The 13,161-nt window shown below is 44.0% G+C and overlaps 1 protein-coding gene across 1 annotated transcript in view; it reads left to right on the top strand.

Annotated features, from left to right (window-relative positions):
• Positions 1-13,161, top strand: part of LOC117539915 (deoxyribonuclease-1-like) — a 58,350-nt gene that overhangs the window by 29,910 nt on the left and 15,279 nt on the right. Inside the window, exons 4-9 of the mRNA XM_034206271.1 lie at positions 116-210; positions 488-574; positions 1,170-1,267; positions 3,555-3,667; positions 3,927-4,078; positions 4,166-4,262. Of these exons, the coding sequence (XP_034062162.1) occupies positions 116-210; positions 488-574; positions 1,170-1,267; positions 3,555-3,667; positions 3,927-4,078; positions 4,166-4,262 (642 nt within the window). The remainder of the gene's footprint in view (positions 1-115; positions 211-487; positions 575-1,169; positions 1,268-3,554; positions 3,668-3,926; positions 4,079-4,165; positions 4,263-13,161) is intronic.

Here is a 13,161-nt window from a genome sequence, read left to right as displayed (position 1 = left end):
TTAATGTTTTTGTACATGGCGAGAAAATTAAAGGAAAGGAGCAGTTTTTTATGCATTGAAAACATTTATAAAAAATGCTTCTATGCTTTCTTTTCTTTGTGGTTGTGTTTTGCAGATTGTGTCTCAGTACAGCGTGGTGGTGCTGCTGGAGGTGACGGATCAGAGTGACCCCGCCATGCCACGGCTCCTCAAACACCTTAATGAGTATGGGTGAGTTCTCCTCACATAGAAGCATGCAGCACATTCATTTAAAGGGGCCCTATTCTGTTCAGGTTCAAAATGTGTTTTTAGGGTCCTGTGACATGTTTACATGCTTTAATGTTCAGAAAGCTCTTTATTTTTCTCACACTGTGCTGCAGCACCTCTTTTCACTTTTGCCTAAAAACAAGTGTTGGTAATTAAATATTATGGGGCATCTACAATGATACAAACAAATGCTGATGATTGTGAGAGATTTTCAGTTCCAGTTGTTTCTGTTTTCTGGCAGAGATAACAAAAGGAATCCGTACGGCATGCTGTGCAGTGAACCTCTGGGACCGGAGGGTCACAAGCAGAAGTTTGTCTACTTCTACAGGTCAGAAACACAAGTACAGACAATCCTGTGTGTGGTTAAAATACCTTTTTGGGCAACCAGTGCCTTTATTGTAGAGACAGACCTAACATGGGGAGTGATGACAGACGGCAAATGGTCTTCGAACTGGATTCAGACCAGACACATCAACCTATCAATTGAGCTATATGTTATGTCTCACAGGAATTAAAATATGTGTTAAATTGGTAACAGCCACATTCAATTGGATAATTATGATTGAAAAACTGTGTGGAATATCAAAGACAAAAACACTAATGTTTATTTTTGAACCAATAATCTGTGACACATTACATACTCTTCTTTGAGACGCTTGACTTCAATCTTTTTAGTCCTACAATTTATTTGTTGTCTATGGTCCGGTAGCTAAGACCCAGAACATCATAGACTTTACAAATCATCACATTGTGCCGTTGGGCCAAACTCTACACACATTTCCCACAAGGCTCTACTGAAAAACTTCAAGTGGTTTATGAGCTATCTCACCAACTAATAAAAATACATTAATAAACAAACAAAACATAACATGTGTGTTCGTAAGCTTTATAATACAGTATATGTTTGTGGCTTTGTGTTTCAGAAAGAAAGAAGTGCAGATAAAAGACAAATACCAGTACAGAGGAAATGCTGTGATCACCAGAAAGCCTTTCGCTGTCCTTCTAAATTGTCTAAACACAGGTATGTGTGTGTTTTAGTTTTTTAGACTATCATTGTGAGGATCAATTTGGGTTTTGTGTCCTTTATGGATTATGAGGACACCAGGGTTCGATTCCACCGGACTAAATAAGGCTGCTGTGAATGCGACGAGTCACAAGAACGCGGATGTCTTCAAAATCTTTAGTTAAAGAGTGAAGCAGGATGAAGTGTTGAACAGTGTCGTGTAAAGTAAAAATGCTCCGTCAACTATACATAAAAGTCAGAGCCACCTGTCGTCGGTGAAACCTCCTCCTGACTGCAGAACGTCTCTCAGTGTCATGTTTTTTTATCGCACGTTGTCTGATTATATAATCGTATGTGCTGTCCACTAGAGTCTGTTGATCTCCACATTAACAGCAGCATGAAAATAACCTTCCGATGCTCCATGGTGGAGGCTACAGTAGAAATTTCCGGGGTTTGCGTTTGTTCCCCCTTAATGACAGCATTTCCGTGCACATGACTTGTGTTTAAAGTTTATAGTCCGTTCTAATGCACATTCTCAAAATATTGAAGTGACTGTTATTTATATTGATTGCTGTGTTTTTACACACAAACTGGAAGATTGACAATAAAGTTGACTTTGTAGTGCCGAGAGATAGGGAGTCGGAGGCGGTGCAATGGAGGTGCAAAAGGGTAATTTATTAGAGAGTAGAAAAGGACATGTTGTCCGATTGCAGTCCGGGAAGAAGAGAGAGAAGCCAGGAGGGCACACAACATATATAGTCAACACACAACATGTCCGTGTGGAAACAAAACCCCAACTGTAGGTCCATGTGTGAATTATGAACCAGTGTATTAATAGGTGGTCACCACACAAGCCCCCCCAGAATTCAAACATGGCAAAATAAATCCTCGCGTCCGTGGAGGAAGCACCACAGGGGCCGAGGAGGGTGGGGTCGCAGGCGAGGGCCGGGCCATGGAACGGGCCGACGAAAGGGGGGCCGCAGGAGAGGGTAGGGGCCTTAACGAGGGCAAACAGCGGCGGCGGGCACGAAATCATCGGCAAGCCTTGAGATATCCCCGGGAGGCAGGAGCAGTCTCCCCGGGAGGAAGGAGCCGTGGACAGATGAGAGGCCAGACAGGGTCCCGGAGCGCGCCACCCATGGGCCGATGGAGCATGGGCGACGTCCGGAACTGTCGAGGCGAGAGGGGGTCCAGTAGTGCGCCACCCAGGCGCCGATGAAAACGTGAGTGGCGTTTGGATATCCCCGGAAGGCAGGAGAGGCCAGACAGGCTCCGGAGCGCGCCACCCACGGCCCATGGGCTGATGGCAGCGTGGGCGACGTCCAAAACCGTCGAGGCGAGACGGGGTCCAGGAGTGCACCACCCAGACGCCGATGAAAACAAGAGTGGCGTCTGGAACCGCCGTCGAGGTGGTGAAAAAGGTGAGAGTGTCCACACGAGGTCAACCGGCTGGTCGAACCTCTTCTCCGGCACCGGAAAAAATTGCCAACAGTCAGATGTTAACAGAAAACGTCGACAGCCGTTAACAGCTAGCCGTTAGCCGCTAGCTGGCAGTCATGGGTAGCTGCTAGCCGTCGTTAGCCCCTTGTGGTTAGCCGCTAGTCGTCGTCAGCTAGCGCAGCCGCACGCCCCGAAGAAACCAGCCCATGAGGTAGCAATCGGTTTGCTGGTCGACCCAGCAGGTCGTGCATCACCCCCTATTGGATGGAAGGCTGATGCGGGAATGGCGAGCAACGTCCCCAGCTCTTCTGCGGGGCACGCACTGAGCCTCAGTCCGCGTGCCGGTGGCAGCCACGGACGATTCCAAAAAAATCCCCGGCATTTCGAGAAAGAAACATGAGTTCCTTTAGCCGTGTTCAGGTCCGTCCCGGAAACTTCTCGAGACGTTGTCAGGGTCACCAGTGTAGTGCCGAGAGATAGGGAGTCGGAGGCGGTGCAAAAGGGTAATTTATTAGAGAGTAGAAAAGGACATACTGTTGTCCGGTTGCAGTCCGGGAAGAAGAGAGAGAAGCCAGGAGGGCACACAACATATATAGTCAACACACAACATGTCCGTGTGGAAACAAAACCCCAACTGTAGTTCCATGTGTGAATTATGAACCAGTGTATTAATAGGTGGTTACCACAACTTTGACTTTATCAGAGAAGCGGACTATTAGGTGTGAATGCAACCTAAGTTGTCAGGACCTTTCTATATTGTGAGGTCCTAACTTTAGGAAAGACATAAATGGAATGTTTAAAGATAAATACTTTTTATTAAATTAGATTTAGGTTGCGATAACGGCGTGTGTGTGTTTGCCTCCAGTTGTGCAGGATCTGGTGTTGATCCCGGTCCACATCACACCAAGTAATGCAGAGGCGGAGCTGAACGCTCTTCATGACGTGGTTGAGGTTGTGAGGAAAAAATGGAAGAAAGATATACGTTTTTAAAATATTATTGATGGATTGAGAGAAAAATAATGTGGTAAAATCTTTACATTTAACATTAACCATTTTGTGTTTATCAAGATATTGAGTGATGGGTTTTTGAGAGATTAAATAGTTTTGTTTAATTTTGTTTCTCATGTAAGCAAACATGTTTAAGCTTTGAATACTTTCAGTATGAATAAAGTTAAAACAAATTTACATAATGTGTTTTTCAATTCTGAATTTGGTTGTGTTGCTCTTTCTTCCGCAGAACATTATGATTTTGGGAGACTTTAATGCCGCTGGAGATTATCTCTCCATGGAGCAGAAGGAAACACTCCTCATCTCCTCGGCTCCTTATCGTTGGCTGATAGGCGATGACGTCCACACCATGACTAAAAACAACATCCATGCCTACGACAGGTAATACACATTTCATTGTTACAGTTTAATCCAAGCACTTTTTGTGTTTGTTAAAAAAAAGAATTGTGCTGCATTTCCAAACAACAGGATCGTGGTTTACGAAGAGAGGATGCTGGAGGCCATCGTCCCCGACTCAGCCAAAGCCTACAACTTCAAGAGAGAGTTGAACTTGACAGTAGAAGAAGTGAGACTCATGTTTAGGGTTGGATATCGTTGGTACGATGAGATGTTACTATATCTCCCCTACTGTAACACTGACAGTGACACCTGCTGAAGTGTCACTGTGCAACCCATTATCAGCAGTGTTGGGTGTAACGTGTTACAAAAGTAACAGAGTTACAGTAATATATTACTTTTTGCTGTAACAAAGTAATTTAACGCATTACTAATGAAATATGGGTAATATATTACCCGTTACAATTCTCAGTAACGCAGTTACAACACATTTTAACCCGAAATGAAATGGTGTTTTGTTTTTTAAGAATGTACTAACATCGCGAGACATTCCGACACCAGAGGAAAAATGTTGCGGGTAGATTAGTAAACCTGGTGTTTACCCTTCAGGCTTCACGTCGGGATCTTCAGGGGTGCATAGGCATACATTGCACCCCCAGTTGAATGTTATGCACCCTCTATTCAAAAAAGAGACCGGAGCAAAAAAATACAAACAACAAATTGGCTCAGGTGCACTTGACCTGAGGCCTGTACTACGAAGCAGGATTTTCGCTTTGCCGGCTAACTTCAGGGAAAACTCTGGTTTCCGGTCCTACGACGCTGGTTCTCTTTTTAGCGGGCTAGATCTCCATGGTAACTTATGCTGTGCGGCTAACCTGGTCGGGACCAGAGGCCTGTACTACGAAGCTGGTTCAACCTAACCTGGATATGTTTGAGTTAGCCGGTTGGCCTAATCCAAAACATACGCGCTCTCGCTAAACTGTACTACGACGCTGGTTATCAAGTGAATCGCTCAAGCCAGCCGTGTCCTATCTAGTTAGGTGCACGTTCACATGAAAGGGGTGGTATTTGGAGCATTCGACCAATCACAAACATGGACAAGCGCACTGACAGCGCAGCGTCATACTTCCTGAATGAAAAGTCAACTATAATATTAGACACATGAAGAAGTTAAACTTTAAACATCCATGACTTAAACACTTTATCCAGGATCAAAGCCACATAGCTGCACCTGCAAGGTGAATACAGCTGGTAACAGAACAAGTGTTTGAATGCATACATTAACAGGTTTATGATATCACTGCCCCGTCTAAGACACGATCTGACTTTAATTACATTTGACTCGAGTGTTTCCTCAACTTAATGTGTTGCTTAAAATAATACTTCTGCATACAGTATGTGACACTGTGAGTGTTGCACGGCCAGATACGGCTCAGCTGACTCAGATAAGGAAATATATGATACATTACGATGTGATATGCCGCGGACTGTAGGGCTCTCGACTAACTTTTTTCACCAAACACACAAACGAGAAAATTACTCTAATATTGAATCCAATCAAGTCCCATCCAATTAACAAAAAAATCCAACACTCTGTCCTGAAGACAGAACCCAGAGTAACCACTAACCAGGATGACAGTCTGTAACACAGTCAGGAGACCTTTACAAACTGCCCCGCCCCCTCGCACACAGACGTCTGGATTGGAAAGCTCGAAAATACATCATAGACGCATGTTGTAGTCTTATTGCATATTAGAAACGGAGTTGGCGAACCTAAAACTGCGATATAATGTGTATGTAGCAATAAGTATACAACATATATTTTTTAAATGTCTCCAGTAGGCCTACCGATAAAAAGTCCAATAACGTCGGAGCTTAACGTTACCACTGTCTTTAATAATTCCGGCCCGGGGCCCATTTAATACCGAGGCTCGGTACTCATCCCTACATGGGGAGAGGCGCAGCATATTGCTAAGGACTAAATACGATGGAGAGTTCTCATCTCAGCCTTATTACCCATAGGGGATGAAGAGGAGTAAGTAAATAAAGAGGCCGGCGCTCCAGGGTCTGGTTCTGCTGTGCGTTTTTGTGATGTAACGGTAAAACATTTCAGAATTCCTCCACGGGATGCCATTGCTGTAGCTACGTACTGTGTGTGTGTGTGTGTGTGTGTGTGTGTGTGTGTATTTCGCAGGTTGCTAAATGTTTTGTGCGTGTGCATTTATGTTGATAAGGACGTTTAATAACTGTGTGCTACTACACAACACGTGCAGTTGGTTTCATTTTCATTGCCGTTTGTAGTAGAGTTAGCAGGGTATTTTTATTTGAATTCTGGTCCCAAATTCGTCCCAAAATTATTTGTTATCCTCCCTGACACTATTTTTTTCGGCCCCGGGACGACAGGACGTCCTTAAGCTCGAGCCCTGCTGTAGGCTACTTAATGTTACTCTGATCCGGTTATGTGTGTTGTGGCAGATATTTAAGTAAGCTTTCTTAACGCTAATGTTATAATAGTCAGATTGTTCTGAAGATGGAGGTGATATTCTATTAATGTTCACGTTCACACAGTCGGTGATTTTTGCCGGCCGTCTTTCCTGCAACGGCAGCTTTCTCCTGTAATATGACTTGATCGCTTTAAACTCCGCACACTGAGCTCTGATTGGTCAGCAGGCAGTGCTTTCACTGAGTTGAGCTCTTAACCTGCAACCTAACCTGCTCCGGGGCAGGTTAGCCGCTCAGCATAAGTTACCATGGAGATCTAGCCCGTTAAAAAGAGAACCAGCGTCGCAGGACCGGAAACCCCGAGTTTTCCCTGAAGTTAGCCGCTAAGCGAAAATCCTGCTTCGTAGTATACCCCCCAGGTTAAGTTGCAGGCTAAGAGATCAACTCAGTGAAAGCACCGCCTGCTGACCAATCAGAGCTCAGTGTGCGGAGTTTAAAGCGATCAAGTCATATTACAGGAGAAAGGAAATACAGAAAAACTGCCGTTGCAGGAAAGACGGCCGGCAAAAATCACCGACTGTCTGAACGTGAACATTAATAGAATATCACCTCCATCTTCAGAGCAATCTGACTATTATAACATTAGCGTTAAGAAAGCTATGTTCTCATTTGTTTTATCACTACAGTTTTGAAGCTTTTGTGCTTTTCCTTGCCATAGTCCACTTTGGACTATATGAAATATTTCAGGATTGCACTTTTAACTCACTTGAAATGTTCTCACTTGCTTGATTTCAAAACATAACACATGCCATAATCTGTTCATTGGGACCATCAATGCTATTTTTCATTGCTGTTGCCGGCCACTATTGCCCATGTAAACCTGCTACTACTGCGCCCCCTGTAATTTCAGAGGCACCCTGAGTCATTTTGTTCTGGAACCGGGCCTGTACACGGCCATATACTAAACAAAATACAGAGCCCATTCCGTGTCCTGTTATTGTTTACTTCCTGTCTGTCATCTTCTGGTGATTTATCTGACGTCCAGCGCTCCGTCTTTAACCTCTTTTCCTTTCTCTTTCTTGATCCTCCTTAGCAACCTTCATTATAGTCCTTGACAGCGGTCTGTATTAACAACGTGTCACATGTTAAGAATGTACAATCAGAATTGAGTATTCAACTAAGTGTGGCGGCATGTGGGGGGGTGTTTGTTGGAAATCCTATTCAACTAAAAGCCAGACAACGCCACCTTGGGAATTGCACCGAAGGAAATAATTATTCCAAGTACCAACAGGGCACTCAGGTTCGTGATACTGAGGGGCAGGAGACGTGGTTCCAATGTATCAAATGTTTTATTTCTGGCATTAAAATATCATTAAAAACACCATGAGATCATTATACACACTGAAAATAAAGGGGGGAACTCTTAATTCAGGGATGCTTAGGCTTACCAGTGGATGGAGGTGACGAGGGGTGAGAGGGATCCCAACAAAGTAAATTAAGGCACCCGTGATCACTACACACTCACACGAAGGAACACAAATCAGGGGGAACACAGCACGACACACAAAGGGGGAAGCCACCACCGGGGACACCAGCACCACACCTTTGGCTCTCAGCAACTAAGAGGGGCAAACAATAAACAATTACTGGGATAAAGAGTAAACACAAATGAATACACAGACCAACACATAAGATAAGTATAAGACAATAAAAAGTCAAGAATACTACAAAATCCTGAATTCAAGTAACTGATATTAACTGAAATAAACAAAACAAATTTAAAGCAACAGGGTCGAAAACTAAACCAAAGAAACGAAAATCAACCTAACAGTCTACTTAATCTTGAATTAAATAAACAAAACAAACTTAACTCAATTAAATAACTGATCATGAACAGAGATTAATCGAACAGTCTGCGATAACAATGTTTAAAATATGGCCCTGTAATGAAGAGCAAAGGCACAGTGATACCAAGAGGCCGGTACAGACAATGTAGGCCAAGAGCAACACCCGCCAGGCAGCGGTGTAGCGGCGAAGCACAGCAGGGCAGGCAAGCCGGCTGTGCAGACAGACACAGCCGTGAGGGCAGACCAGCCGTCCAGGCAACAGTCAGGCAGGCAAGACACTCGTAGAGTAGAGTAGTCGTGGATGCAAAACAGACGTGGAGGCAAAACAGACGTGGAGGCAAAACAGACGTGGAGGCAAAACAGACGTGGAGGCAAAACAGCAGTCCTTTATCACGCTTCCAGCGCAGAGCCTAGCAGACATTAAGTTTAAGGTGATGTTACGATAACAATACTAGGTTAAGAACATTCAGAAAGAATGATACTAGCAGAAGGTCTACCTACCGATCAGGCCAAGTTCAGACAAACACACAGCAGGAGAGCTTCATTTGGATCCCTGCAAGGGTCTACAACCAGCGATACATTTAGTATTTAGGCTAATTGTCATGCTAGGTGTACAACAAACGGCAGCCACTGCAAACTCACTGGTGCCAGCGGAGAAAGCACGTCAGCGGAACCCGGAAGTGGCCTTCGTGCCTGTAGCGACAGCAGGAAACAAACTAAGTCGCTGAGAGGCTGAGGCCGGGCCTGTTTGCTGTTGTATGACACGCTAAAAAAGTACTTGCTGATATCCAAAGCTCTGTTTCGTAGTATGATAGTTGAATGAAAAAACTCTGTTCTCAGACATATACATTGTTATAATCGAAGCAATTGTAGTCTTGCGGTCAACAAAAAAGTACAACGGCCCCGTGTCACCCTCTCTTCCACACACCTCACACAGGTGAACAGGATTATAATGAGTGCCACCCATACCCATGTGACCCAAGCCAACCAATCAACAGCGATCATGGCTCCTACACACCAGCCTCTAATTATTAGGATAGTATACATAATAATTACTAACAATTCAAATGGGAGACATGTGACGATTATAACTTAGTAATCAAGTCCATGCAGTTGCAGTTCATGTATGTGTAGTTTTCCTTCTTCTTTTCTGTGTACGAGTCACAAGTCAGTTAGGCCAAAAGGTACCACCACCTTGGCTCAGTTAAAGATAATCCTTAGTGTCATTTACGTCTGTCAGTCGAAAAGAGTCAATACTGTGGAAAAGATGTCACTGATGTCAGATGTTCTTCCGTCTATTCCTGCCGTTTCTGCATCTTCTCCACGATATTCTCGCTTTGATCGCCCCACTCCTTTAACGAGGAGCGCAGCATGTCCTCGTCGTCTTTGATTTTGAGTCCTTCGGCCTTGTAGAGCACGTTGGTCCACTTCATCCTGTTCTCCATTTCTTTGTTTGCAGCGGGGGCCTTTCCGAGCAGCCGTTGAAGGAGAGGACTTTTGTTGGGATTTGAGATGAGGCTTCTTCTCATCTTTAAAACTTTTCTTTTTACACTTCCTCTTCGAGTCTTGCTGAAAAAACACTCTTTGCAAACTTCTTAAACTTGAGATCCTCTCTTGACATTCCAGCTTGTTCCTCCAATCTGCATTCAGGGAAGTCTGCGCTGAACTGCTGTGGCCAAGGTCCATCCAAATTCACAACTGAGATTCTGTTCACAGATACTTCTGGTTTGTCAAAGTCCATTGCATTCCCACTCACTCCTTTAAGTGGTCCATTCACTGTCCAGCCCAGGATTGTCCTGCTTGCATAGGGTCCGTCATCCACACTGCGTATGACTTCCAATGGTTCCAAGGCCTTAGCAACATTGGTTCCTATCAACAGTCCAATCCCTGCATTTATTTCAGGCAAATTAAAAAAATTCAGATGAGGCCATCTCTGGCTTGTCTAGGAATGTTCCCACTGCTGGCAGGCATGCACTCTTGGGTGTAGCTTTGTGGCAGTTAAAAGAAATTGTAATTTTTTAAGCCAGCCACTTCTAGTCCGAACACAATATGGCTATCTACGACCCTTTCTTGGCCCATGGTTCGTAAACTAATCTGCGCCTTCTTTCCAGTTAGGCCGAGATCGTGCATCAGATCCTCTGTACAAAACACTGCTGTACTTCCTGGGTCCAAGAAAGCATAGGTGGTGACAATCTTGCTGCCCTTCGTTGACTTGACTTGCACTGGAACTATGGGAAGTTTACAATTGTCATCACCAGTCCCTGTAAGGCCACTTGAAACCAGTGCGCTGTCCACTGATAGCTCTGATGTATTCTTGGCTTGAGCAGCATTGTGTCTTGCTTCATTGGAAGGGATGTGAAGTATGGTTGGATGTTTGAAGCCACATTTTGAACAGGAAATTCGCTTATTGCAATTTCTGCTAATGTGCCCCACGCACAAACAGCCGAAACAGACACCTTTTTCCATCAAGAAGCCTATCTTCTCTTTGTGTGTTCCTTTTTCAAGCTGATGGCACGAGTCCAAGGTGTGACCTCCTCCGCAGCACAGACATGTCCTCCATTTTGTCAGAATGTGTTCCTTCCCTTCAGTATCTGTCTGAGTTTCCTTTTCTACAAGAGCTACAGTGGTGGCAAAGCTAGTTCCTACGAAATGTGAGCGAGACTGTGATCTGTTTAAAGCAGTATTTGTTGTTATGAAGGGAGCATCTTGAATGTTTCCAAATACTGGGTCGGTTAAGATTTTAACTTGTCTCTCAATGAAGTGTGTGACGTCAAAGAATGTTGCTCTGTGGCTGTTCCTCTCCTGCAGCTCACAGGCTAAAGTTCTCCACTTGTCTCTGAAATGGTAAGGTAACTTTCTTATTATGATCATCATATTCGCAGCCATGTCAAGCTCATGCAAATACTGCACCTCTTCCATTGCGTTTGCACACGCTCGAAGGAAGAAGCTGTAGTCTTGCAGAGCCTTAACATCGTCTGTTCTTATAGGAGGCCATGAAAGAGCCTTTTGCAAATAAGCAGATGCCACTTTCTGCTCATTTCCAAACTGCTCCTGGATTAGAGCTTTAGCCTTGATGTATCCCCTCTCTGGATCCATGTGCTGGCAACTTCCAACAAGTCCTTTGGGATGACCCTGAGTGTACTGCTCCAGAAAGTAGAGTCGGTCACTGGAGCTGTTTGTGTTTTTCTCAACACCATTCTCAAAAGCCTTCATAAATGTGTGATATTTTAACGGGTCGCCATCAAAAACTGGAATCTCTCTCTTTGGCAAGGATGAAAGGCGTTGCTGTTGTATTAACAGTGTGGTTATTTCATTTTGTTTTCTCATAATGCCCAGTATGTTGTTTTGATCTTCACTTGCGTTCAAGCTATCTCCATAATTCATTTGTGTTTTCAAAGTGGATTTTTTCTGGGATACTGGCTCTGAGGAAAGGAACCAAGGTGAAATGTTCTTATTAGGCCGTGTTGTTGGCTCCAATAAGTCATTGTTAGCCTCCCTTTGGTTTAGCAACATTTGTGGAGTATTTATATTGTCCTTAGCAGTGTAGAGGACTTGTGGTTTAATGTTTCTTTGTTCGATGTAAGAGTGCATTCCATCCGAATGCCTTGTTTTTGAACTTTTCCCACTTAGGATGCTCCCTGTTTGCAACACATCTAATTTAGCCACATGTGCTGCAATATCCTCCTCCATCTGAAGTTGCTCCTTTCTCCTCCTAATTCGTTCCTCCTCCATCTGAAGTTTGCTCCTAATTCGTTCCTCCTCCATCTGAAGTTTGCTCCTAATTCGTTCCTCCTCCATCTGAAGTTTGCTCCTAATTTGCTCCTCCTCTTCCTCCAGTTCATGTTTGTCTTTTAATAGTTTATTTCTTGCCATTAAAGCTGCCAAGTCAGCCTCTGTTTTACGGCATGCAGACGAAGCAGTAGAAGTTGCAGACTTTTTCCCCAAAGCAGAATTTTGTGATCGGGCTGCTCTTCTTCCGATTTCCACGTTTGACACACTGTCACTTGGATCCTCTTGCATGTCATCTGTAGTTGGAATATCCAGCACAGCAGCAGTTATTGTGGTAAAATCCTCTTGTGGCTCTTTTAACCACTGTTTAATATCCCTCTGAAAGCTTTCACTGTATTCCAAGATACTGGCAAACCATTCCTCTTGTTTCTTCAGTTCATCCTCTGGGAGTAAAGGAATCAACATTTCATGTGAAATAATGGCTTTTTCACCCAGTTGAATTAATTTCTCTAAATGAGTTTGCACACGTGAGGCATTTCCCCTTTCTCTCATGTGTCCTTTTATTTCTGGTATGAGTGCTTTTATTTTGTTCACACTGGTTGTACGTTCCCGTTGAAGTTTGTCGATGTTATTCACCAATGCCTTCGCAGTGAGTGTGCGTTCTCTTTTCCCATAGTCCATTTCAACACCTTCAACGTCAACATTTATTTGACTCATTTTCTCCGTCAGTTTATTCAAGCTTCCTCAGTGCATTCGTCTGATTGCAACACACTCAAAGATCGGAAGACAATTCCTTCAAAGCATCACATTTCCATATGGCCACATCAACAGAGCAGCGCGACTTCCACGCAGCAGAGCGGAGTTACACAGTGGAGACACACAGCTGTGAATATGTGCACATTCAGCGGTAAGGCTTACCTGGCTGTGATCCGCGTTGAATGCGGCTTCCAAACTGCAGTCTCTATTAACAGCCAGTGCTTACCTCAGTGAATTATTTCCATATCTCCATTCTCATCCAATAGATCCTTAATCCATGCGCTGTTTGATGATGATCGCTTTACACCTTTTGTGCTTGTTGTATTTTTTGTTGACTAAATGTAGCGACAGCAG

Source organism: Gymnodraco acuticeps, unplaced genomic scaffold (genome assembly GCF_902827175.1).
Source record: "Gymnodraco acuticeps unplaced genomic scaffold, fGymAcu1.1, whole genome shotgun sequence".
Taxonomy (NCBI): Eukaryota; Metazoa; Chordata; class Actinopteri; order Perciformes; family Bathydraconidae; genus Gymnodraco; species Gymnodraco acuticeps.
The sequence above is the reverse complement of the archived record's forward strand: the minus strand, read 5'-3'. Positions and strand labels throughout refer to the sequence as shown.